Source organism: Nycticebus coucang, chromosome 1 (assembly GCF_027406575.1).
Source record: "Nycticebus coucang isolate mNycCou1 chromosome 1, mNycCou1.pri, whole genome shotgun sequence".
NCBI classification, from domain to species: domain Eukaryota; kingdom Metazoa; phylum Chordata; class Mammalia; order Primates; family Lorisidae; genus Nycticebus; species Nycticebus coucang.
This window is the reverse complement of record NC_069780.1, coordinates 6,801,244-6,828,671: the sequence shown is the minus strand read 5'-3', so window position 1 is coordinate 6,828,671 and position 27,428 is coordinate 6,801,244. Positions and strand designations below refer to the sequence as shown.

Here is a 27,428-nt window from a genome sequence, read left to right as displayed (position 1 = left end):
TTTGAGACAGTGATGGAAGGGCGCTGAAAAAACAAGATGCAAAGGTTGAAAGTGCCTTGAATCCGAGCGTGGCTGGCTCCTGCCGGGATGCCACCCAACGCTCCCCAGCATAGCTCCCCGACATGTTTTACCAAGAATTCCCACAGACTGACGTGGGTCCTCATGCCTCATCAGGTCTGCTCTGTTGTTTCGAAGGTGTCAGATGTGAAACTGTGTAAACAGAGTGACACAGAAGCCATTCCTGCTCAGTGACCTGTACCAGAAAGCTCTATTTTTAGAAACTGCTGCAGGCTGCTATGCCCTTGGAAAGAAGGGAGGCTGCAAATTATTGGTGTTCCTCGTTTGTTTTTTTAAAAACCTTCCTGTGCATTTGGGTTGTGTTCTAAAACGTTCTACAACGTGTTCTAAAAGAGTTCCAAGAACCTAAGAACCATCTCCAAAGTTTATTTGAGATTGTGAATTTGCAATTTGAACTTTACTTACACATCGAGGCCAAGACAAGACACAATTCTGGAGACTTTTGTTTAAAAAATAGCCACGGAGTTACTCAAATTGACATTGATCCCATCCTTTTGTGTCTTATGTGGGCCAACACAGGAAAGACTCCGAGGGTAGGCCCCACCCAGCCAGAGGGGCCTGTCCACATCTCCCGGGGTTGCAGGCTGCCAGCGTCAGCAGGTGTCAGAATCATTTAGCAATGGCACACACCTGTAATCCCAGCACTCAGGGAGGCTGAGGCGGGTGGGTCACCTGAGCTCAGGAGTTCAAGACTAGCCTGAGAAAAAGCAAGACCCCAACTCTACTAAAAATAGAAAAACTAGACAGGCAACCTGATGGGTACCTGTAGGCCCAGCTACTCAGAAGGGTGAAGCAAGAGGGTTGCTTGAGCCCAGGTTACTATGAGCTAGGTTAAGGACACTGCACTCTAGCTTTAGCAATAGAGTGAGACTCTGTCTGAAAAAAGAAAAAATTACTTGGCAAGTATGTTAAAAAGCAGGCCTCCCCAGAGAGTCTGATTTAGGAATAGGTACAAGGGATTTGCATGTTAAACAGGCAACACAGCTGGCTTTGATGTAAGTTGTTTAAAATCCACACTTGGAGAAGAAAAAAAAAAAACTACGATAGGAGGAAGATGGGAAAACAGAGTATTATCAGTTTCCTGTTATCAGTGAGAAACAAAAAGCCATAAAATTAAAGGAAAAAAAGCACAGCTGGCTTTTGGAGCTTTCAAGACTAATGTGTACCCTGAGGCAGCCGACATGGGGTTGGGAAACCAGACTTCTTCTCATTCTGAGGTTTGCTAGACCTGTGACCTGAGCCTGAGTCCTTTCGTTTCTGGGTGTGTCACTTTGCACAAAGCAGGCAGCAGTTTCTCTAGATGACCCCCCTGGGCCTCAGGAGAGGAGCTTTGCCTGTGACCCCTTCCCTCCCCCACCCCGCTTAAGTTCTTCCACATCCACAGTTGTTAGCAAGCCACCTCTTCCTATTACATTTTTCTTCCAGACAAATTTGATTTGTGCCTAATTTTGGTTTAATTTTCACTGGCAAGTGAGACATCCAGTCCCTGCTGGATCTTGCTCTTTTATCCACATCTTTGGGGCTTTGGTGCCATAAAACAGCCCTTGGTGGGGAAGAGCCACTTCTCTTAGTAAAGGGTGGAAATGGCTCAGTAGGCCTGTGATTGCTGAGGACCCACACCAGCACCTGCTCAGTACCTGTTACTGAAAGTACTAATGCAATTAATGTCATTTTTCATGACAGTGCACCAAACCCAGGACTGAGGGGTTTTTTCTCTTCATACTTGTCCTTATTGCCACAACCTCCATAAGAAATAAAAATGGTTGTCTTTACTTTCCAGGTAAGACAAGTGAGAGGAGGGGTACACCTTGAGCCTAGCACTCTGGGAGGCTGAGGTGGTGGATCACCTGAGTCCAAGAGTTCAAGACCAGCCTGACCAAGAAACAAATCCTGTCTCTACTAAAAATAGAAAACCTAATCAGGCGTTATGGTGGGCACCTATAGTCCCAGCTACTCAGGAGGCTGAGGCAAGAGGATCTCTTGAGCCCAAGAGTTTAAGGGGGCTGTGAGTTGTGATAATGCCCCAGCACTCCACCCAGGGCAACAATAGTGAGACCCTGTCAAAAGAAAGAAAGGAAGGGAGGGAGGGCAGGAGGGAGGGAAGAAAGAAAAGTGAGATCTGAAGTCAGTTGGCCAAGAGCTCACAGGAAGGGCAGGGTTGCAAAGCAAGTTCTGTCAGATTCAAAGCCAGTGTTCCTGACCACTGCCCAGCCCTCCCCCCCGCCATGGGGTTGGGGGGCGGGGTATTGGAAATGAATCCAAACCCACAAGTAACAAGGTGACTGCAAAGGCTACTTACTCCATGAGGCCTAGGGCAGCCGAGGGGACAGGGAAGGGTGGGCATGCCATGGGGAGTGTCTCTAGAGCTGGGTTCCCAGGACCACACCCCCAAAGATAGACTGTTTTCCAAAGAAGAGTCACAGGGGCTCAAAGGCGAGAGGAAATTAGGTGGATCTCATTTCACAGAGCTAAAATTACCTATAAATATGATCCTCTTTTGGTGGGGAAACAGGCGAAAAGTGAGGTCAGTTCAGGGATGAGAATACTGACCACCTTCCTGAGGGACCAGAGAGACAGCGGGGGATGAGACCAGCCTGCCTGGACCAATAAACTCTCAGCCCAGAAAAAAGGACTCACCCATCTAATGACATGACGGAGAACAGCCAAAATTCATACACAACTTACTAGTCCAGTGAGGGAGGCAGCGTTATCACCCACATTTTACAAGCGATGAAACAATGGTAGAAGTTGAGTAACTTGGCCAACGGCTCTCGATAGCAGGTGGAAAAGCATGGACTGTGTGCCAGGAGCCATTCTGAACACTGGGGAGACCGCACTGAACAAAATCTCTGCCACCAGAGAGCTTATATTCTAATGTGTGAGTGAAAGAGATACTTAAAAAAAATAAAGATTAGGGACACAGCAGGAAGGGGCCTGCAATTTGCACAGATGCCTGAAGGGAGAGGGGGAGCAAGTCGAGGGGAATAAAAACTTTTACTTAAAAAGAAAATCCTGGGCGGCGCCTGTAGCTCAGTGAGTAGGGCGCCGGCCCCATATGCCGAGGGTGGCAGGTTCAAACCCAGCCCCGGCCAAACGGCAACAAAAAAATAGCCGGGCGTTGTGGCGGGTGCCTGTAGTCCCAGCTGCTCGGGAGGCTGAGGCAAAAGAATCGCATAAGCCCAAGAGTTGGAGGTTGCTGTGAGCCGTGTGACGCCACAGCACTCTACCCGAGGGCGGTACAGTGAGACTCTGTCTCTACAAAAAAAAAAAAAAAGAAAATCCTTCGGTAACACCCATCCACTAGTTTGAACAAGGATTCTCTTTCATTATTTAATCCTTTAAGTCAGTCATGAGGGTGAAGGACAAAAGGTTATAAAAATGTCTTCTGAGATAAATCCACAAAAGATTGTTTTGGGCATCCAGGTTTGTGGGCCCTACTTATTTACAATCAATACATAACAATGGCTGAATCCCAAGAGACACCTTTCAAGAAACATTCCAAAGAATCGTTAAGAGCACAGTCTTCATGAAAACAACACAACAACCTTCCTACATAAACAGCAAACACACTAGTCAGGCAACCATCCCCCAGGTATGGTTTTACACATCCTACCACTCAGCAAACGCAGCGTCAGATGGGAGTTTGACAGGATGAGAGGGGAACAGAAAAGGGGCCTTTTTCTGACACTCTGACAAACTGTACAAAGCCCCCCTGGCAGCTGGGGCCTCTGGATAAAGGAGGCAGGTGAAGGAACATTTCAGCACAGAGCAAGGGCACAAAGAGGCTGATCTTAGAGCTATGAGTTTACGAACTAACCACGTTTTTCAAAGCTGCCACACGCTAAGACGCCCAAGACAACGGAAGCATGGGAAGACAGGTGGTAACAAATACATATTGGAGGTGGCCGCTTTATTTATTTATTTATTTATTTATTTTTTAAGACAAAGTCTCACTATGTGGCCCTGGATAGAGTGCTGTGTCATCACAGTTCACAGAAACCTCTAACTCTTGGGCTTAAGGGATTCTCTGGCCTCAGCCTCCCAAGTAGCTGAGACAACAGGCACCCACCACAAAGCCCATTTATTTTTTTTGTATAGTTGTCACTGTTGTTTGGCAGGCCTGGGCCGGGTTCGAACCTGCCAGCTCTGGTGTATGTGGCTGGCACCGTAGCCACTGAGTTATAGGCGTTGAGCCGGAGGTGGCCACTATCATAGGTAATGGGGTTAAAGGAAAAAGAACCCCATGGTTCATCTCAGATCAGATGGAACCTGGGACAGGACCTTCAAACATTTCATTTTCCATTAAGGGTATATGGAAGGTGCTATTTAAAGATGCTTTTCAGAGACCATTTCTCTACCCTCACTCCCAAGAAATGAGGGGCTTACGCTGAGGCCATCCCAAGTGTGACTTTGAAAAATCAGGGACTGATGAAAAAAATGAATATAGTTTCCCCTTGGTATTCATGGGCCGGGGATGATGGTGGATACCTGTAGTCTCAGTTACTCGGGAGGCTGAGGCAGGAGGATCACTTGAGACAAGGAGTTTGAGGTTGCTGGAAGATAGACTGACACCATGGCACTCTAGCCTGGGCAACAGAGTGAGATTCTGTCTAAAAAACAAAAGAAACAAACAAAATAACCCAACCCCCGCCACCACTAGTTCTCAAACTCTGTAGGACAGCTAAACATTAGAATTATCCAGGGAGCTTCTTAAAGTTCCCATGGCCAGGATATACTCCGTGTCAATTACATTGATCAATTAAATCAATCTCTGGGGGTGGGACCCAGGCATCAGTTTGTTGCTGTTTTTAAACTCCCTATGTAATTCCAACATGTAGACCAATTTAAGATGGAGTGCCTTAAGCCAGTGTGTTTCAAGGATACAGAATTTCTGATGCTTGGTTCATTTGTTTTTTTCTTTTCTTCTTCTTTTTTTTTTTTTTTTTTGTAGAGACAGAGTCTCACTTTATGGCCCTCAGTAGAGTGCCATGGCCTCACACAGCTCACAGCAACCTCCAACTCCTGGGCTTAAGCGATTCTCTTGCCTCAGCCTCCTGAACAGCTGGGACTACAGGCGCCCGCCATAATGCCCGGCTATTTTTTTTTTTTTTTTTTTTTTTGGTTGTAGTTTGGCCGGGGCCGGGTTTGAACCCGCCACCCTTGGTACATGGGGCCGGCGCCTTACTGACTGAGCCACAGGTGCCGCCCTCTTCTTTTTTTTTTTTTAAATGCAGAGTCTCACTCTTTTGCCCTGGGTAGAAGCTGTGGCATCATCATAGCTCACAGCAACCTCAAACTCTTGGGCTCAAATGATTCTCCTGCCTCAGCCTACAAAGTAGCTGGGACTAGAGGCACCTGCCACAACGCCCAGCTAGTTTTTCTATTTTTAGTAGAGATGGGGTCTCTCACTCTTGCTTAGGCTGGTCTCCCACTCCTGAGCTCAAGCAATCCACTGGCCTTGGCCTCCCAGAGTATTATTAGGATTATAGGTGTGAGCCACCATGCCTGGCCTTGGCTCCTATTTTAAATTGCAATGATCCAAATGTATTTTTCTAGGTGATGCATCCACATTTAGAACTGAAGGAAAGAATTCCACCATAACTTCCATGTGATCTCAGAACTTAGACTTCATATTCCAAAGGCTCAGACAGATATTTGAGCACCATTCTTTTAATGGTAGGTATAGAGTGGCAACTCCTACATTGAATATATTTTTCTGAATTAAAGCCATGTTATCCCAAGAATGAAATGAGGTCTTTTATCATCAACCCTCTTTCCTTGGGAAATAATAGGGCATTCCTTTCTGTGGGGCTGATATTTAGCACATAGCCAGTGAGCATATGTAACCCAGTGAATAAAAATAGCGCTTACCATTATGTGCTACAGGGAAAAATGTCCCTCTTCTCATTACAGTAAGGGAGTCTTATTGCATGCCTTTCAGGAAACCTAATAATATGTTACAGGAATTTTCCATGGGAAGGAACAACTGGTCAGGAAATAAAATACTGGACTTCTATATAGTGACATTCAAGCCCAGAACTCCAGGGAAGCCAAAACCTGCTCTAAGAATGGTCCCAGCAGGATTGAAATACCTCCTCAAAGCATACTGAGCAAATTCCCCCGGTGCCAGCCTCTTGGAAAAGTTCCTGAGGGTCAAAGGCCACTGCAGCTGCCTCCTTCCCCTGCTCTCAACCACTTGCTCAAGTGGAAAAAATGTGTAGAGGGGAGGTTACCACAGGTCTCAGTCACACCTGTGTCCTCTGGGGAGGAGTGATCCCCATCCTAAGATGCGATGCAACTGCCTATAGTGGGGCATGTCCTCACATCCCAGGTAGTTGTCAACCCTTTGCCCAAACTAAGAATGTCGAAGAACAGAACAGCAGGACAAGCGACAGTGGGAAGGCCGTGGGAACGGGAAGGAGAAGGTCATCGTAGTGCTGGGGCGTGTGGCAGTGAGAGGTAGCGCTCAAGACTGGGAGGCTCCCGACACGGCTGTCACAGAGCTTTGCAGCCTGCCACTGGCTGCCACGTCAGCGCCTGTGTGGACGCGCTGCTTCCCACACCTCCATATAGGACTTAAACACACAGCACAGCAGCTGGCCCCTTTTTATGTTCTTGAAAGGCGTATGTGGCACAGAAATATTTCTCATTTGGCTTCTGGTCCAGGTGAGGTAGAGGAGGCCACACAGGTGAGTGCTTCGAGCTTAAAGAACAGTGTTGTAATCGGCTGTAAAAAAATCCACTGTACTTTTTCTATTCGCCGGCACTCCTGCCGCCTGCCTGTTCAATGGTCATCTTTTGTCATCACAGTTTCCCCCGAGGCAGCACTGCCTGCTGTCCACAGAACAGTGTGACGGTGTGCTGGTGGGCTTTCACGCTGTGGCCGCGTGCACCCTACGGCCGTTCATCCTGGTGAGTCCTTCTGATAAAAATGCAGAGAAGTGCAGAGACACCTGCCCCTCCCCACAGCCGAGCTGCCCTTTCCCGAGCTCAGCAGAATCAGAACTCTTTGAACTTAGGTTCTCCAGAGAATATGGTCTTTTTTTCAAAATTCCCATTCTGAACCAGGACCTGTTACTGTCCTTTAAAATTAGATTTCCTCTTAGGAAAAAAGGTTAAAATCAGAAGCTTTAAAACATGTATGTTCTCTTTGCACAAAGGAGTCAAACCGGTGCTTTCAAATAGAATAATTATGGGAAAACGGCAGTCAGGTTAAGTTTTCGTGATTTGAGACTGCACGACAGAAGCTCCTCATGGAGAAATGACTTAATATTTTATGACAAGGAAGCATTTTCAGACACATTATCTTGTTTCATCCTTATAGCAACTCCGTATGGAAGCTATTATTACTGTTCTCCTCCATTTTAAGAATGAACTTAGTCTCAGAGAGATGGGTTCCTGCCAGGGTACCACGGCCAGAACGCACGTAACTGAGGCTTGAATCCAGGTGTTGGGGCACCCTCTTTACGAGCCTGTGATTTCAGACCCAAGCACTGGTGCTTTTGTGCTACACAATCTGGTTTGCAGGTTGTCAATTTATAAGAGAAGATGTTTTTAGGTCTAAAAAAGTTCCAACTCTCCCTTCAAACTTTGTAGTTTTAAAAATAGGGAGTTCAGGGAGGCGCCTGTGGCTCAAAGGAGTAGGGTGCCAGCCCCATATGCCGGAGGTGGTGGGTTCAAGCCCAGCCCCGGCCGAACACTGCAAAAAAATAAAATAAAAGTAAAATAATAAAATTCTTAAAAAAAATAGGGAGTTCAGCTCAATTTGCCTTGAAAGCTTTTAATAAACTGTTTCCTTAAACTGCTTTGATATAGTTAAAAAGGAACAGCAGGTGGTTAATCAGAGTAAGCTGCTGTAAAATATGGATGCTTTTTTTTGGGGGGGGCGGGGAATGAAGTCCGAGAGTGGTGGGGAGGGGAAGGCAGCAAACCAGTGTGGAGGATGTGAACAGGGTGTTGTAATAATATTCCAAGAAATTATTTCATTTGTAAACTGCAACCATGAGATGGAAAAGGAACTGATTGTGCAATCCTTTTTATTTATAGTTAATAAAGTTAATTTTATATCCTTTAAATTAAGAGGTCTTCAAAAGCACTATTCATTACAAGATACTTCTTCCAAGATCATCCACTTGCAAATCCTGGGCAAGTTACAGTTTTGCAACTCAATCCAGAAATAAAAGGCGGCAGTAATCTGACATGGAGGGAGCAAGTGTGTGAGCCAGCCACCCCATTCCATTCCAATCATGTCATCCCACCCATTTATAAAAAGACACTATTCTGCTAACCCTCAGAAATGTGGGCAGGTTAATTTGAGAAGAGTGTGGGCCCAAGGGTCTGGGAGAACTTAATTTCATCACCATTTCGGGGTGTGTGGGGGAGGGAAAGGGGGGAGCAGCTGCCGATGCCACACAGTTTTGTTTCCAGAGGCTGATGCAGAAACTCCGCTGGATACCCTCAGTGCAGGGCTTTTCCTTTGAACTCCTACAGATGTTCAAGGTCTGTGGGAAACTGCCTTTTTGATTAAAACGTTTTCCTAGATGAATTAAGAATACACTTATTTGGTTTTTATTGTTTTGGAGTTTTTTTGTCTGAGACCTTTTTTTTTAGACAGAGTCTCACTATGTCACCCTGAGTACAGTGCTGTGGTGTCACAGCTCACAGCAACCTCCACCTCTTAGGCTTAAGCGATTCTCTTTCCACAGCCTCCTAAGTAGCTAGGACTACAGACCCCACAACACCTGGCTATTTTTCTGTTGTTATTGTTGCAGTTGTCATTGTTGCTTAGCTGGCCCTGGCTGGGTTTGAACCCGCCACCCTCAGTGTATGTGGCTGGCGCCATAACCACTATGCTACAGGTGCCAAGCCTATTCAACCCTCTTTCCTCTTCCATCTCCCTTCTCTCCCTCAAATGTGATCTACTATTTCACACATATGTTTAATTAAAAAATAAATATTCCCTTTTAATATGTCAATTCAATAGATTAATAGGGAGGGGAAAGGCAGCATCAGATTTGCAGAGATGGTGAAGAGGTTTAGTAATAAGATTCTACTTTGAAAATGGGCTCACTTTCCCCCCACCCTTTGCTCTGAATCAGACATGATCTCTCCTATGCCCAGAAAGAGACTTTCCCATCACAGTTTTCCCATTAAGTGGGACCTTCCCTCCTATTTGAATGCTGTGTTCTAGAGATTAAGTGGAGCTTCTCAAAGAGATAATTTAATCCTGTGGTTCCCAACCCCTATGGCCTGTTAGGAGCCAGGCCCAGGAGGTGAACGGCAGGAAAGCTAGCAAAGCTTCATCTGTATTTACAGCTCCCCCCAATCACTCCCCTCACCCTCCGGGCTGAACTCCGCCTCCTGCCACATCTAGGAGGAGTTAGAATCTCACAGGAGCACAGACTCTACTGAAAACTGCGCATGTGAGGGGTCTAGGAACCCTGGCAAGGTCTCGGCTGCCACCGATTCTGTGTTCCGGTGAGCTGCATAATTATTTCATTATTTATTACAATGTAATAATAATAGAAATAAAGTGCACAATGAAGGTGACGTGCTCGAATCCCTCTAAAACCATTCCCCTGACACCATCCACGGGAAAACCGTCTTCCATGAAATCAGTCCCTGGTGCCAAAAAGGTTGAAGATTGCTAATTTAATTAACAAATATGCAATTTATTTTCCACGCATTCATACTTTAATCACCATGCTAAATACTGTACCCATGTATTTCTTATTTAATCCTCAACAATCTTGGGGGGTAAACATCAGACAGATTAAATGATTTGCCCAAGGTCACAGAGCAAAGATCTGCACCATCAGACCCCAGGCAGTCTCAGGTCTGGAGGTAGATATCAGCCCTTCACGCTTCCTTTCATTTTGGTATGGCTTCCTTAAACCTTGTAAAAAAAAAAAAAAGTACAAAACCAGGTGGCGCCTGTGGCTCAAGGAGCAGAGCGCCAGTCCCATATGCTGGAGGTAGTGGGTTCAAACCCAGCCCCGGCCAAAAACCAAAAAAAAAAAAAAAAGTACAAAACCTTTACCAGGAAATATATACAGAAGTTTTTGTTTGTTTGTTTCGTTGGTTTTTTTTCTTTTTTTGAGACAGAGTCTCACTATGTCGTCCTTGGTAGAGTGCTGTAGCGTCACAGCTCACAGCAACGTGAAACTTTTGGGCTTAAGTGATTCCCTTGCCTCAGCCTCCCAAGTAGCTGGGACTACAGATGCCCGCCACAACACCCAGGTATTTTTTGTTGCAGTTGTCATTGTTGCTTAGCTGACCTGGGCCACATTCAAACCCGTCAGCCTGGGTGCATGTGTAACACAGTAACCAGCCAGCACAGTAACCACTGTGCTACAGGCGCCAAGCCTGTTTGTTTGTTTTTTAAGCCAACTACAAACTGAAACAAACAAATTAAAAATTCACTGATGTCAAATTTGGGAGTAGGATAGGATTTGGCGAAAATAGTACCTTGACGCAGAAGGTTGGGAGGTCAGATTTGCCAAGGAAAATGGGGAAAAGTCAGAATTGGGATTAAGAACTCCCAGTGGTTGTTATGGCATCCTGACAGTGCGAACTCAGGGTAAAAATGTGTGTGTAGTTGAATACCCAGCAACTAACCCCAACAATCTGTTCTGGAGGGGAAATGTAGCCTATTTTATTTATTTATATATTTTTTTGAGATACAGTCTAACTCTGTCTCCCCGGGTAGAGTGCCATGGCATCATAGCTCATGGGGTCTCTCACTCTTGCCAGGCTGGTCTCAAACTCCTGAGCTCAAGTGATCCTCCCACCTTAGCCTCCCAGAGTGCTAGGATACAGGCAAGAGTCATCACACCTCACCAGCTGCCTATTGTTTTAATTTAAGTTTTTGGTATCTATGAACTGCAGTGAGCATTTCCTATAATAAAAGCACCTTGCATCACTCTCAGAGATGTTAAATTAAACCTGAAGTTCCTCTCCTCTATCTGTTAACCATTTCTAACAATTGCCTGATCCGCTGACAAGTATTTTATGCATATTTGCAGAATAAAGTCTGTGTTGATTTCAGTGGGAATTCAGAGTGTTGACTTTTAATTTGTGTCCACATCTGCTTTCCTAATTAACATCCTTTGTCCTGACCTTACATTCCAAAAGGTTTTCTTGCAACTGGGAGACTTTTATTTTCCTTTTGAAGGGTTTTTTCTTTGACCACTTCTTATTCTACCATTTCTTCTCCATTTATCCACTACTGGCTGTAAGCCTTTCCCCCTGAGCACCAAGCAGGGACACATGCTGGGTCCCTGCAGCACCCACCTGCTCTTTCACTCCCTCCTCCCAGCAGGCAAAACTCTGCCTTCTTTATGGGTCAGCAGATCTTTGAAAATCTTTGACCCACAACTCACTTGAGACTTGGCGTTCTCTTGTCATTGTAGCCTTTTAAGAAGGTGTTTCTACTTTTGATTGTTTTTGGTCACTAGTAAGATAACCACCTAAACTAAACACCACTACTCTTCACATTTTTACAATGGAGGTAGAAGGCTGACAGAGGTATTGCCCTCACCCACCCAAAACAACTTTATGAGGAAAAGAGGCAGGTGCAGCCAAGGCTGTTGATACATAATTTTTTATTACACAAATGATTCCTCCAAAAAACAGCCTTTACCTCATTATATTTCCAGGAAGTCACCCCAATCTTTTTTAAAAGTATAAGGATTACTTAAGAAAAAAGAAAGCTGGCTCAGCACCTGTGGCTCAAGCGGCTAAGGCACCAGCCACGTACACCTGAGCTGGCAGGTTCGAATCCAGCCCAGGGCTGCCAAACAATAATGATGCTGCAACCAAAAAATAGCCGGGCGTTGTGGTGGGCGCCTGTAATCCCAGCTACTTGGGAGGTGGAGGCAGGAGAATCGCTTGAGCCCAGGAGTTGGAGGTTGCTGTGAGCTGTGATGCCATAGCACTCTACCCAGGGCAACAGCTTGAGGCTCTGTCTCAAAAAAAAAAAAAAAAAAGAAAGAAAAGAAAAAAGAAAGCTACTAAAAGAAATATCGTAAGTCACTCCATCATGAATAAATTGAAGGAAACAAAACGTCAGGATGATGACATGGGTGTGCGTGCGGAGGCCTGAAGGTAGTAAGGCTTACTAGGAAAGTGACAGCCCTTCTAAAAGCAACGCCCAATAGAGCCAGAGCAGAGTAGGAGTCTCTGAAAGGCAGGGAGGAACGTCAGCCCCGTCTCCCGAGGCAAGTTCACAATCCGCACCTACAGGGATGTGAGAGAAGCAAAGCCAGCCTCCTTTCGCTCAGGCCCTGGAAGCTCAGTTATAAACATTAACACATAATAGATGAGATAAGACGCATTCAAAAGGCATTTTAGAGACAAATTATTTCCCACACACCAGAAGCAGAATGAGGGGACTGCTCACTACCCTCACCCATGTCATTAGCATAACTAAAGAAAGAATGTGTCAGTCAGAGGGGATTTGGCCTGGTTGGGAAAGAACTTGGAGAGAGTACTCAGGCAGCAGGTTACCTGGGGTCCGGAAGGGAAGGGCCCTTACTCACAGATGCAATGTCAGTGTGTGGCTGCCTGGCAGCGAGTCCCCGACGGGGAGACAGGCCATCTGGCTGTCAGGGCGGATGCTAGCACACACTGGTGCCCACAGGTCCACGCTCTTCACTCTGAGTCTGAGGGCACCGTGCAAGCTCCTGACGATAATTTAATTCTCTGTTTAACTTTCTTAGAGATAAAGAGCTACGTGCTAATTTGGGGTCCATTTGGGATATCTGACACTCTTGGTTGTCTTTGTTAAAACGTGTCAATGCATTAGCCTCTGGTTTATAGCCTTCCATTTCTGGTGAGTTTGGATGATGTGAATTAACCCTCCTAAATTCCACAAGCTCCGCATCAGTCATGTCCAGTTCTAGCCCTGTTAAGGTTGGGGACCAGCCCTAACAGTGGTAAATGTGTTAGGTAGATAGCTCGGAATCTGGTTTTCCCAGGAAACAGGGACAAGGGAGGGGCGCCCACCTGAATTTTGTCCCATGTGGCTGCTCACACGTGGGGAGGAAGGACCACCCTCAAATCCGCCAATCAGAACTTAGCGAGCCAACTGCAAAGGATGTAGAAGACTCTCTAGCCTGATAATGGGCATAAGAGTCTTGAGGGTGACCTAGAACAGCCTTAATGCTAATTATCATGTGGTCCACATCCCCAGTGTACTCTCAAAGAGGCTCACGGGAGGTCTGCACGTGCTGCAAGACTCTGGTTCCAAGGTGGCCTCAGGCTGACTGGGATAGTATAAAAGAGAACCAGGGCCAAAACCTCTTTACCTGCTTCTCTTCAAGGCCGTTCACTGTCTGTGGCCAATACACCCTGCTCTGTGAACTTCCTCACTCTGTAAACCTCTCTTTTTCTTCCTCAATAAACTTTGTTTCACGTTTGCCTTACTTTGGGGTATCTGGTCATTTTTCAACCAAGAGTGCTCCAAGAATTATGGACATAGACAACTTCCTGAAAGCCCAGCATTTTAAGAGACAGGCAGCTGCCTTGAAAACCAACAAATTCACCAAGGAAATTAAAGGGAGGGCTTCTGAATAACCAGGCAGCCAGAGTATTTGGTTATAAGACAACTGTCCTCTGGATTACCACAGGCCTCTCTCCAAGCTAATCCAGAATAACCATGATCAAATAGTGCACATCTACTGTGTACTAAAACGTAATTTATTAAATCTTCATAATGCCCTTTTGAGGCACGAATGATTATTTCTATCCTACAAATGAGGAAATTGAGGTTTAGGAAGGCCCAAGGTCACATAATTTGCAAATAATAAGACCAGATTTCAAAGTTAGGATTGTCTATTTCCAAAGGTTCTAGCAAAAGAAGTAATTCCAATTTCACGTCACCAGCAGCTAGAAGCTGACATGACCACTCTCCCTGGCAGGAAACAGAGCAGCCCCACTCCAGAGGTCAGTCTGTCACCAGAGTCCCATCAGAACACATCAGGAGTGTGGATTCACTGTCAGTACGCAACAGATAAGTGCCAGTGTTCTCAAGCGGGGATTTGGGTTTCAATGCAAGGTGAGTCCAAAATCTTTAACACTCTTTTTTTTGGCTGGGGCTAGGTTTGAACCTGCCACCTCCGGCATATGGGACCAGCGCCCTACTCCTTGAGCCACAGGCACTGCCCATCTTTAACACTCTTTTGGACACAAGGAGCAAGCCTAATAGTTCAGGGCCTTTCTCCCCATCTGCTTGGAAAATCAGCTACCATATTTGAGATGATGGGACACTTTCTTCAAATCTCGACCACAAAAAGTGAGCCTGTTAGAGTTGGCCAATAACAATATAAATAACAGCAGCAGCATCTCTTGTTATCACATAGAGTATTTAATTTAATCTTTCCAATCACCTTGGAAAATAGGTTGGGTTATTAAGGCACAATTGACACAAATAACATATATTCAAAGTGTAGAATGTGATCATCTGATATATGTACAAACTGTTTAATGATTAATACCATCAAATTAACCAACACACAATTACCATTGTGTGTGTACGTGTGAAATAAAAATACTTAAGATCTACTTTCACAGCAAATTGTAAGTAAACCAATGCAATATTATTAGCTATCGTCACTATGCCGTACATTAGGTCCCCAGAACTTAGTCATCTAAAACTAGAGTATATAGCCTTTGACCAACATCTCCCCATTTCCCCCACACCCCAGCCCCTGTAACTACTGTTTTACACTTCTTGTGTTTGACTTTGTGATACTCCGAGTATAAGTCAGATCATACAGTATTTACCTTTCCATGCCTGGCTTATTTCACTAAACATAATGTCCTCCATTTTCATCCATGTGGAAATCCACACGGCAGGATTTCCTTCTTCTTTAAGGCAGTATAATATTCCATTGTGTGTGTGTGTGTGTGTGTGTACAGGCACACACTTTCTTTATCTATTCAGTCCTCCCTGGATACTTAAATTGTTTCCATATTTTGACATAAAGTAGATATTTGAATCCTCATTTAAAAATGAGGAAACTGAACTTTAAATGAAGTTGAGTAATTTATCCAAGGTCCCACAGCTAGCATGTGACAGTCCCGGAATTTGAACCCAGGTCTGATCTGACTCGGGTGCCTATGCTCTGGACACTCTCAATGTCTCAACTCCAGAGAAGCAACTTCCAGTTGATGGCCCTGAAGAGATATGGGACACAGCCCAGCACGCTGCAGAGAATCAGTGGGACCACACTCACGACTGTTTTCATGACTGGGAAGAGCTGCTGTGCAGCAGAGCAAGGGCTCACTCAGGAAATGTTTGAGACATGAATGAGTGTGGGAGGAAATGGCCTCCATGATGGAAGATCAGCCTACTTTCCACAATTTGAAAATGGTGGGGCTTGACTGATGGCTCTTAATGTCCCAGTCAACTTAAATTCTCAAATACTGTAACATTACTTACCACGTGAGGCAGCTGAAACATGGCTAATAAAGAAATATCCAAAATATCCAAATATACAAAATGTGTGGGCCCAGGGCTTGGTGGGTCAAGCTGGGGATGCTGCAGGGGCCTGATGAAGTAGGATCAGGAAGCTGAGACCCTGTTCTGGCTTTTCAACTTATCAGCCCTGCCCCCTTCAGTAACTTGCTTAGCCTCTTGCCTACAAGAAGTACTACAAGTACCTCATGAGCTCTCCTGCAGATGAAATGAGCTAACATATATAAAACACCCAAGCAGTGTTTGGTTTATAGTAAGAATTAAAGGCTCGGCACCTGTGGCTCAAGCGGCTAAGGCGCCAGCCACATACACCTGAGCTGGTGGGTTCGAATCCAGCCAGGCCAGCCAAACAACAATGACGGCTGCAACAAAAAAAAACATAGCCGGGCATTGTAGTGAGCACCTGTGGTCCCAGCTACTTGGGAGGCAGAGGCAGGAGAGTGGCTGGCTTGAGCCCAGGAACTAGAGGTTGCTGTGAGCTGTGAAGTCACAGCACTCTACCCAGGGCGAAAGCTTGAGTCTCTGTCTCAAAATAAATAAATAAATAAAATAAAAAAAGAATTAAAAAAGAATTCAATTCCCTCCCCTCTCCATAACTAATTCCCTGCACCATGAGTTGGTTCTTGGAAGTACAAAGCTTCTTAAAGGAAGGCATTGAAACCAATCACGTCACAAGCCTTTTCCAACAGAGGAAACGCCACTCATTGAGACCAAAAACAGGATGAAAGACGGACCTGGCTCGTAATGATGGAAGCCGTGGTGGAGGGGTGGCCCTCGGATGGCACCTAAAGCTCCCAGCCAAGGGTTTTCTCTATCCCAGGGGAGAAAGCCTCTCAGGGCGCACATCACACCTGGGATGAGCGGCACTTTTCATCCAGCCCAGAAATTTAGCAAGTACATTCCTGACAAGCCAGGACCTACTGGGACCCCGAGTGTTTCCAAAGACCAGCCAAGTCTGAACCGTTTTCACCCCACTTCCTCCTCACCTCCCACGGGATGGGCAAGAAAAACGGAAAACAAAACAGCATAAGGACCCACAGGTGGAGGCGTACAGACAAGCTACCCAGGCCGAGCTCTTCGCCCAGAGGCGGAGGGGGCAGGGAGAGGGACCCGCGGGCGCCACCTACCTGCGCACCACCAGCCGCAGGGTCCTGTAGGCCCCTTTCACCAGCGACACGGCCTCCCTTCTGGAGCTGCTCAGCGCCACCTCGTTGATGTGCACCACCTCGTCCCCAGCCCGCAGCTTGGAGCTCACCGAGTCCGCCTTGCCCCCTTCCTCGACCTGCTCGGAGAGACGAGAGAGCCCCCAGTGAGCGTGGGCCCGGCCGGGGCTCGGTCGGCCGTCCCCAGCTCCCCCAGTGCGCACGCGGAGGGCGAGCTGCGGGAGGGCAGGGCTGGCCGCGCTGCCCCTCGCCCGCACCCTGCCCACAGCCCGGGGATGGGCCTGCTGGGTTTGCACACACGGGCCGCCATCCCACGCGCTGGCCACAGCTCCCCACCCCTGACATCTTCAGCTCCCAAAGCCCGCTCAGAGCAACTGTTTATTCCTTAGAAGTTGAGTGCTTTTTACGTGTTGGCCTAAAATTGCCATTCATCGGATAAAGCGGTGCATTCAGACCAGGGCATATTACTCAGCACTAAAAAGAAACGAAGGAACTCTCAAACCCCGAACTGGCATGGGAGAACTCAGGCGCACATTAGTAAGAGAAAGGAGAGAAGTAAGCCGGTCTGGAAAAGCCGATTTCGGGTGGTGTGTGACCAGAACAGGCAAAACTGGGGAGGCGTAAAAAGATCTGCGGTTGCCGAAGGCTGGGGTGGGTGGGTGGGGACCATGGAGGGAGGAAGAAGGGCGCGCAGGATTGCAGGGCGGGGAAGCTCTCCGCGTGACACAGTAGCAGTCACGGTGGACGCATGTTATTTACACTGTGAAAACCCATAGACTGTACCCCAAGTGCCACCTACGGACTTTGGGGGCCGATGGTGTGTCAAGGTAGGTATGAGTTGTGTCAAATGTCCCCAGCCTGATGGGGAACGTTGGTTGTGGGGGGAGGGAGGCTGTACAGGTGTAAGGGTTATCTTCGTGTCTTCCACTAACTTTTACTATAGACCTAGAATTCTTCTGAGAAATAGTCAATAAAAACACCATTATTCATTTAATAAAGTTATTCAATAACTTGGCATTAGAAATTGTCAAGTGCCTGGGCTGTTATAGTGGACCAAAGACCTTTGCTCTTCCGGTGCTCAGGTGAGCAGAGCAAATAACAAATGTGATCAACAAGTAAATAATGTAGTGTGTTAGGAGGCAACCATGAGCTGTGGGACAAAAGGGAAGGAAAGGGAAAAAAAAAACAAAATGTGAGTAAACAAAACCTGAGCCATTTCTCTTTTTTTCATTAAATACTGTCCAGAATTGAGCACATGTTCAAAAACCTTCAGTAGGTGTTAATGTCTATAAAAAAGGCCAAATAACTATATATATAATTTTAATATATACAAAAGAGGTTTTATTTTATGAATTAAAAAAAGTTTTATTTTAAGCAATAAATAATATATGCTAAACTCATGCTTTTATTATTTATTAATATTTATCAATTTATTATTAAATCACTATGTATTTATTAATGTGTGATAAAGGATGAAATTAATACAGGAAATATGTGAAGGGAAAGGAAAAGTGAGCCTTAACACTGCTTCCTCCACATTATGCTCTAAAGATGAACACTGTTTACAGTTTGATTTATGAATTTCTTTCTTTTTTTTTTTTTTTGAGACAGCCTCAAGCTGTTGCTCTGGGTAGAGTGCTGTGGTGTCACAGCTCACAGCAACCTCCAACTCCTGGGCTCAAGCGATTCTCTTGCCTCAGCCTCCCAAATAGCTGGGACTACAGGTGCCTGCCACAATGCCTGGCTATTTTTTGTTGCAGTTGTCGTTGTTGTTTGGCGGGCCCGGGCTGGATTCAAACCTGCCAGCTCAGATGTATGTGGCTGGAGGCTTAGCCTCTTGAGCCACAGGCGCCAAGCCCGGCTTATGAATTTCATATATTTTTTCTTCTTGTAAAAATGAGATCACATCTCCTCACATGTGTTTTGGTAATTAACAGGCATTGAAGTGAGGTGGTTGGGCCAGGCAAGGTGGCTTGCTTCTGTAATCTCAGCACTCTGGGAGGAATTCAAGACCAGCCTAAGCAAGAATGAGACTCCATCTCTACTAAAAATAGAAAATATTACCTGGCCATGGTGGCAGGTGCCTGTAGTCACAGCTGCTCAGGAGGCTGAGGCAGGAGGATCTGCTGAACCCAAGAGTTAGAGGTTGGAGTGAGCTAGGCTGACAGGCACTCTAGCCTAGGCAACAGAGTGAGGTAGTAAAGAGTTTGAGGAGTCAAAACGGATAAACGAAGTAAGAGGAAGTTATTTATTCTCTCTAAGCCTCAGCCTCCTCTTCTATAAAGTGGCACTAATGACATCACCACCTCACAGAGCTGCAGGAAGACTGATGAGGTAAGCCACATGAATTGGCCAGCACAGTTCCTGGCTTACTGCAAAATCTCAAAAGAGCTAGCAGTTGTTTTCATAAATCCTATATCATGAAGATACTTCCATTCATAAAATATTCTGCTATAACATCTGGATCACTTGCTGCACAATATTCTACATAATGTCACATGGTGTATTTAGCCATCCCATACGCCTGGTCCTCTCCCCCTGCCTCTCTGGTCCTTCCATCTATCAGCCTTCCCTGCACCCTCATAGAGACGCTTCTTCCACACACACTGAGCACACTGACTTTAAGGCTTTTACATCAGCTGCCCAGGTTTTCCTTCTGAATTTCTTTTTTTTTGAGACAGAGTCTCACTATGTCGCCCTCGTTAGAGTTCCATGGTGTCACAGCTCACAGCAATCTCCAACTCTTGGGGTTAAGCAATTCTCTTGCCTATGCCTCCCAAGTAGCTGGGACTACAGGCACCCGCCACAATGCCCAGCTATTTTTTAAAGTTATCATTGTTGCTTAGCTGGCCCAGGTCAGATTCGAACCTGCCATCCTTGGTGCATGTGGCCAGTGCCATAATCGCTGTGCTACGGGCACCAAGCCTCCTTCTGAATTTCTCCCCATGCTCTGCTGCACCCTTGAACCAACTATAAAAACTTCACAATGCTATACTTGCCAAGACTATACAGCCCTGTCACTTACTAGCTATGAGGCTTTTTTTTTTTTGAGACATGTTCTCACTTTGCTGCCCTGGGTAGAGTGCCAGCTGTGGCATCATCATAGCTCACGCAACCTCAAACTCTTGGGTTCCAGTGATCCTCCTGCCTCAGCCTTCTGAGTAGCTGGGACTTCAGGAGCGTGCCACCACCCTTGGCTAATTTTTTCTATTTTTAGTAGAGATGGGGTCTTGCTCTTGCTCAGGCTGGTCTCAAACCCCTGACCTCAAGCCAACCTCCCACCTCAGCCTTCCAAGGTGCTAGGTTTACAGATGGGAGCCAGTGTACCTGGCCAGCTGTGAGACTTTGAGCTGGTTCTATAACCTTCCTATGCCTCACATAGGAAGTACTTATCACATGAGATGTCGCAAGGATTCAAGAAGCCCAATGCAAGTGAAGTGCTTACACTGGGCTGGTACATATTCAATGATGGTTAGCAATAATTACTACTCATGCTGTGAGGCCAGGTTCCTTCAAGGCTTTCTCAGACCCTCATCAATACCCACCCTACCCACTTGTCCCTGGAATCTGTCTTTTAAGAAGTAATCCCTCCTTCCCCTATTTTCAGAGAATCAAATGAACAGAACAGCACATAAATGTAAAGTGATAACAAATAATTTATTATTTTTAGGCTACCCTAATGTGCTGCTGTGGTCATTATGGCCGTCTTTCAGCAAAGCGATTTATGACTCTATCTGCCCCCACCCTCTGGCCCACACATCCCCGGCTTGAACTGTGGGCTCCTTGCAGACTGGGATCACGACTCCACCTTTCCTTAGCTGGGCATGGCTGCCCAGGGCTCGGCCTACAGGGCCCTCCTCAGAAAATGCTGGTTCCTTCATTCAGCAAATGTTTACAGAGCAGCTACTGCCAGGCGGTCGTGGTGCGAGGGGAGAGCTCAGCCACGGGCTCTGGAGACAGGGCCTGTTCAAGCTGCAGTGTGTGGAACTGAATCCCCTCTGTATTATTTGCCAACAATTTCAATGAAATGAGACCTAGGAAATGACCAACTTCTTTTAAAAAAGGGAAGTCAAGAGAGCACATTTGTATCCTTTATGTCCCATCCTCATGACTGACTCATGCAAAGGCAAACACCGTGAGGAAAACTGCCAGCAAGAGTTCCATTGTTGTGCACTGTTCTCATAAAATATTTTTATAACCTTTTGTATTTAATCTCTTCATTTTGTACTGAATTTTAAATTTAAAATGCTTACTTTAAAAAATCGATTAAGGGCGGCACCTGTGGCTCAAGGAGTAGGGCGCCGGTCCCATATGCCGGAGGTGACGGGTTCAAACCCAGCCCCGGCCGAAAAAAAAAAAATAAAAAAATTAAAAATCGATTAAAATAATCATTTAAAAAATGGAAGTAAGTGGGGGCTGTGGGATGACTTTTCGAAAGGGTATGTATTTAGCAAACATTAATTAGGCCCCTACATCATGTTTTCTTTTTTTTGTTTTTGTTTTATCCTAGTACCTGCTACATGTTTTGATTCTCAAATCGCTCCATACTGTCTCCATGATTCATGGTGTCCTGAGGTTTTCATTAAATAATTAAATCTTTAGATCTTTTCTTCAACATTGATCTTTTCATAAGCCCCTACCCTGTATTCTTATTTTGTTTGTTTGTTTGTTTTTGAATCTTGATTTTATCAGCTTTCTTGCACACTTTGGGTAACTGAAACTCGTAATTTTTCTTTTTCTTTTTGAGACAGAGCCTCAAGCTGTCACCCTGGGTAGAGTGCTGTGGAGTGCAGCTCACAGCAACCTCAAACTCTAGGGCAGGGGTCCTCAAACTGTGGCCCGCGGGCCACATGAGGCAGTGTGATTGTATTTGTTCTGGTTTTGTTTTTTTACTTCAAAATAAGATATGTGCGGTGTGCGTAGGAATTTGTTCATAGTTTTTTTTTTTAAACTATAGTCCGGCCCTCCAGCGGTCTAAGGGACAGTGAATTGGCCCCCTGTTTAAAAAGTTTGAGGACGCCTGCTCTAGGGCTTAAGCGATTGATTCTCTTGCCTCAGCCTCCTGAGTAGCTGGGACTACAGGCGCCTGCCATAACACCCGGCTGTTTTTAGAGAGGAGGTCTTGCTCTGGCTCAGGCTGGTCTCAAACTCAGTGAGCTCAGGCAATCCACCCACCTCAGCCTCCCAGAGTGCTAGGATTACAGGCATGAGCCACCGCACCTGGCCAGTTTATTCTTTTTTCTTCCTTTTTTCCCTTTCACCAAACATTCCTCCTTCATTACAAAACTTCTTATCAGCCCAAACAGAATTTCTCTCTCCCTCTCCTCTGGATGTTTCCTATCTGTCCTGAGATGAGCTGTAGCCACTGCCCTGGTCACAGGTATATCTGATCATGCCCTATCCGCTCTCCTAGGCTGTAGACTTCTTGGGGTCAAAAACTTGGCAAACACACTCAATTCTTTCATTCATCCTACAAATATTTTTTGAGCATCTCCTGTTGTCAGCCCTTGCCCGAGAGCTGGGGAAATACCAATGAAGGAACCACAGTATTCTCTCCTTTCCTGGAGTTCCTTTCCTGGAGTTCACCTTTAGTATATTTAATACATTTCATATTTTTGTGTTTTATAAATATCACCTTCACTGAGACCTGTTAGAGAACCCATAGTCAGAAAAACAAGGCTAGATTCTTTCTGTTCTTAAAGTGTTTAATTTTTTTTTTTTTTTTTTTTAAGACAGAGTCTCACTCTGTTACCTTGTGTAGAATTCCCTGGCTCACGGCAACCTCAAACTCCTGGGCTCAGGGCGGCACCTGTAGCTCAAAGGGGTAGGGCACCAGCCCCATATGGAGGTGGCGGGTTCAAACCCAGCCCCAGCCAAAAACTGCAAAAAAACAAAAACAAAAAAAAAAACTCCTGGGCTCAAGCAGTCCCCTGCCTCAGCCTCCCAGAGCGCTGAGATTACAGGTGTGAGCTACTGTGCCCAGCCAAGGGTGCTTAACCTGATGCAGATGAACAAGTCTCCCCAGGCAGTCAGGCAATCGATGGAGCCCTCGGGAGTTTGCTTAGTGCCAGACCCACCCCGGGGCTCACTCCAAAAAGCGGAGTCCCAGTAGGCCGAAGTGAGGACTTGAACTGAGCCAGTTGGGGTGAAGTGTAGACCCTCCAGATTAACTCTTTCAGTTAACTATATTAAGGCTCCTGCATCAGTTTGCAATGACTTAGGACCTGCCTGGGCCCCTCCTCCACCTCTGCCGCTGCTGGCCCTTCCTCACCCTTCTGTTTGGTAGCACCAGTGTCACTGGGTATTTGCTGCCCACTCAGGTAATAAACCTGGTTGCCAAGATACATGCGTAGTTGAAGCTATTGACTAGAACAAAGCTGTGAATTGCCTTAATCCAAGCTGGTCTCCATTTACTGGTGCAAATGACAAACCGAGCCAGTGAGCTGCCCTTGTGGATGTCAGTAACCACACGGAGCTGAGGCCAACTTCATGCTTAGAGCTAGCGTCCTTATCAAGTCTCACGGTGTATCTCAAAGCCATTATGACTTTCAAAACACTTATATTTACAAAAAGTTTAATTTACTTGAACTGTTCATCAAAGAGAATTATACTCTTCTAACCCCAAGCCCTGCTGATAGTGTCTGTCACCAAGATTCCATGAAAAATATGAGGCTTTTACTTTAAACCTTGGACCAATACTGGAGCAACGAGAGAGGTCACTGGCGTTGTTTGTCCAATTTCACCTGCACAGAATTTACTTATTCCAAGAATGTGACTGTCACCTGGCTAAATGACTTCAGATAACATATTAAGTATACTTGGGTGGGAAATCCCTAAGCTAACAAGCCAAGGAGAAGGTGTGTGTACACACAGCAGGGCCTGGAGCATAAATTCTAAATGTATCCACACCTATAGGATTAAGTTGATTTTGCTTTGATGACTCTTTTTTTTTTTTTCTGACATGTAAAGGTTGGTTTTGAATTTCTTTACAATCTTGTACATTGCTGGAATACTTAGCACCTAACATCATACCTAAGAGGTGATAGGCACATAATAGACGATCAATAAACATTTATTGAACAAGTATGGGGAACCAACTTTACAGAAATAAATATAATACTGGGCAATATGTGCTCAGACAGGAATGTATTCAAAATACAGGCATAGGCACAAAAAGGAGAGCTGGGTGCGCCTGTGCCGGCAGATGGATGAGGGCCTGCAGGGGCACAAGGCCAGGCCTGTCTCTCTTCCTTGGTCTTAGCCCCTCGAGCCCCGTCTACATGAGGAGGGGTGAAGACTGGTCCCATGCTCCACTTCTCCATGGTCTGTGCCCTGCAGACTGAATGCTGTGACTCCGCCTCCCAGCCCTATTCTAAACCTCGTGAGTCTGCTACTACTCCGGTTAGATCAGGCCATGGCCTTCCTGGTGACCCTCCCTATCCCACTCACAGTAGAAACCAAAGTCCTTTCTACGCACTCATGGTCCTGCCGGCTCATCCCCCTTCCCTCTCTGCCTCTTGTAGCTCCCAATATCAGCCCTTGCCTTCAGTGGCACGGGCCCGTGCCCGACACACCCCACCCCACGGGCCTGTACTGCCAGGCTGTCCCCTCCACCTGGAATGCTTTCCCCTGGGAACCTTGACTTTCTCCCTCATCTCCTCCAGGACTTCACCCACACTCAGCTTCTGGAGGAGACCATTCAAAACGTCAGCCTCCCCTAATACTACTTGTCTTTCTTCCCATTTTTATTTTTTCTCCAGCACCTAATTCATGACCTATATTTTACAGATCTTGTTTATTATCTGTCCCCTCCTAGAAAGTCAGTCCCAGGAGGATGGGGACTTGCACCTGCCTCATTCACTGTGGCATCCCACTGCCCTCAGGGGCACACAGCAGTGTTGCCACCAGTTGTTGAGGGCTTCTCGTGGTCCAGTGAGTTTATTGCATCATCTTAATTGTCACAACAATCCTGGAAGTTTATTATAATTGCCTTTTTATGTAAACGAGAATACTGAGGCTCAGAAGAATAAAATAATGTGCTCAAGGTGGCAACGTAGAGCTGGGACTGGAATTCGGGCCTCTATCTTCGAAGCCCACATTCTCCAGCAGGTTGCCTCTGAGAATCCCCCCAGATCTTTGCCCCTCAAGTAACACTGCACTTGTCTGCCTAATCCTTCAAGTGCAGAGAAAGCTGACACTCAGTCTTTCTGTGTGTTCTGAACCTTTTCTTTCAGGGATCCTAGAAGCTCTGAACCTATTACACAGGTTAAGAGAGTCAGTAGACTCACAGCTTGCACATGAAAGCAACAGCTGGCACACAGCACTGCCCCCGGGCAGGGAGACGGCCTTGCCACACACGGCTGGACACGCACATCCCTCTGGAGTCTTAATTACTACAGTCCGAACTCCACTGTAGAAGTCGGCCCCAATCAAATCCCACCTGCATTTTATGTCTAAATTCTTGAATGATTTATTTTCCTTTCCTGATTACTTTTGTTCCTGGATGATGACAAAGAGTATGGGGAGAGAAAGACAATTCAGTCACTCACAGTTAACGTACAACTTGTATGCCATTTTGTGCAGTTGATGATTTGGGGACTCTACCTTAGTGCAATAAATGTATTAAAGCATTTTTTAAGGAAAATATAAAAAGATAAAATGGATAAGGAAAATGCATCAAGAACCTGCCATGCAAAGCTGTTTTTCATTCTCTGGGAGTTGTCATTATTCATAACCTGGTGAACATAAAGAAGGAAAATGAAACAAAGTCAAATAAATGAAAGTTCTTTCCAGGATCCTATATCTGCTTCTCAGGTTCCACAAAATACATCAGCCTTATGTGGGAGCTAACTGCTGGACTTTAAAACAAAACAGAGAAACAATTCTGGGAGTTACACTAAATGACACCCAGACACAGCTGTGATGCCTCCAGTTTCCCCACCTGCCTCTCATCTAACCCTTAATAAACTCCTTATTTGGGTCATGAAATGGTGTGTATTGTAGGAGAAGGATGCTGGGTTAGGAGCCAGGTGCCCTGTGCTCTACTCCTGACTGGGGCCCTTTTTATCTGTAAGCCCTGGGTGGGTCTCTGATATATACAATACGGATAATCTTCCCCGGTCTGCATAGTGACAAGACATGACCATCAGAGAAAATTCCACAATATTTAAATTGCAGTACATATGCAAAACAGCACTAAAATTAGATAATGCTTTTTTTTTGAGATAGGAGGTGTGTTACTCTTTTCCACTTTTCATAACCTGGAAGAGAAGCATCAGAACAGAGGTGAAGGCAGTGGGGTGTATGAAGACGGGGCGCTCCCGGGTCAGACCCACATGGGTATGAATCCTGCCTCCAGTGTTGCATGATCTTGGGCAGGAAATTTGTCTTCTCTGAGCATCCATCTCCTTAGCTAAACATGGGGACAGTAAGACTGCCCACCAGCGTGGGGGTGAGGACCACGAGGATGAAGACGCGGGCAGCTCCCTACGCGCACAGGGGCTCCACAGACGGCTGTTTCACGAAGCGCAGGCTTTGTAGTTTTTATCTTTAAAGTTTAATACTTTTCTGACTGCTTCAGAATACATGTGTTAAGAACCACATTACCAAGAGGAAGAAATTTGCTGAGAGGAGGAAAGAGGTTATTTTCTTAAAGACAAAGAACCAGCGTTAACTTGATTTATAAATGAAACAGGAGACAGTCTCCCTTTGGAGAGAAGTTTTCATTTCAGACAGGGGTCCCAGGGCAGTTGCCCTGTGATGCCTTAAGCGCCAGCCATGTGGGCTGCAGCCCCGGAAAGCAGAGACAGGCCTCCACTTCCTGATTTACTGCTCACTGGAAGGAAGGAACTGACCTCAAAACCAGGATTAAATATCAAGCTCCACAAAGCAGCTTCAGCCGCTCAACTTCGCTGGCTGCCTTAAGAGAAATTTGCAGACCCCATCTTCCCCAAGGTGGTTGATTCCGAAAAGAACAAGTTTGAGTAATTAAAAGGTGGGCTAATGAGTATTTATTTCCATTCGTTTATTTATATGCCACTTCCTTTTACAAAAGATTTGAAGTAATGCCTTAAAAATACAAAAGAATAGGGCAGCGCCTGTGGCTCAGTGGGTAGGGCGCTGGCCCCATATGCCGAGGGTGGTGGGTTCAAACCCTGCCTCGGCCAAACTGCAACAAAAAAATAGCTGGGTGTTGTGGTGGGCGCCTGTAGTCCCAACTACTCAGGAGGTTGAGGCAAGAGAATTGCCTAAGCCCAGGAGTTGAAGGTTGCTGTGAGCTATGATGCCACAGCACTCTACCAAGGGCAATAAAGTGAGACTCTGTCTCTAAAATAAATAAATAAATAAATACAAAAGAATAAAGGACATAGTGGAGGGATCTGAGCGCAAAAAAAAAAAAAACGAAATAAAATAAAAGCCAAGGGCAAGATTAACTACAAAGTATGCATTTCACCTTCCAGGATTCTCATTATCTATCTGGATATCCACCTTCCAAGTCTCCACAGTTACAGGGTTCTTCCCAGTTAGAAATAGTCACTAGTGAAGAGACTGGCTGCATCCCTGTGGTCTGTGCTGGCTCCTCCCTCCTGCCAGCACGGTTACCTGTGGGATCGACTGCAAATAACCAATACATCAAGCAAAGAAAAATGCAAACCAATTGCATAGTGAATGTCAATATCATTCAAAAGAGACAAAACATCAAGAATAAA

At 45.8% G+C, this 27,428-nt stretch overlaps 1 protein-coding gene across 2 annotated transcripts in view; it reads right to left on the bottom strand.

Annotated features, from left to right (window-relative positions):
• SHROOM3 (shroom family member 3) overlaps positions 1–27,428 on the bottom strand; it is a 329,341-nt gene that overhangs the window by 203,524 nt on the left and 98,389 nt on the right. For both annotated transcript variants that reach the window (XM_053588265.1, XM_053588349.1), the window contains exon 2: positions 16,684–16,838. In XM_053588265.1, the coding sequence (XP_053444240.1) occupies positions 16,684–16,838 (155 nt within the window). The remainder of the gene's footprint in view (positions 1–16,683; positions 16,839–27,428) is intronic.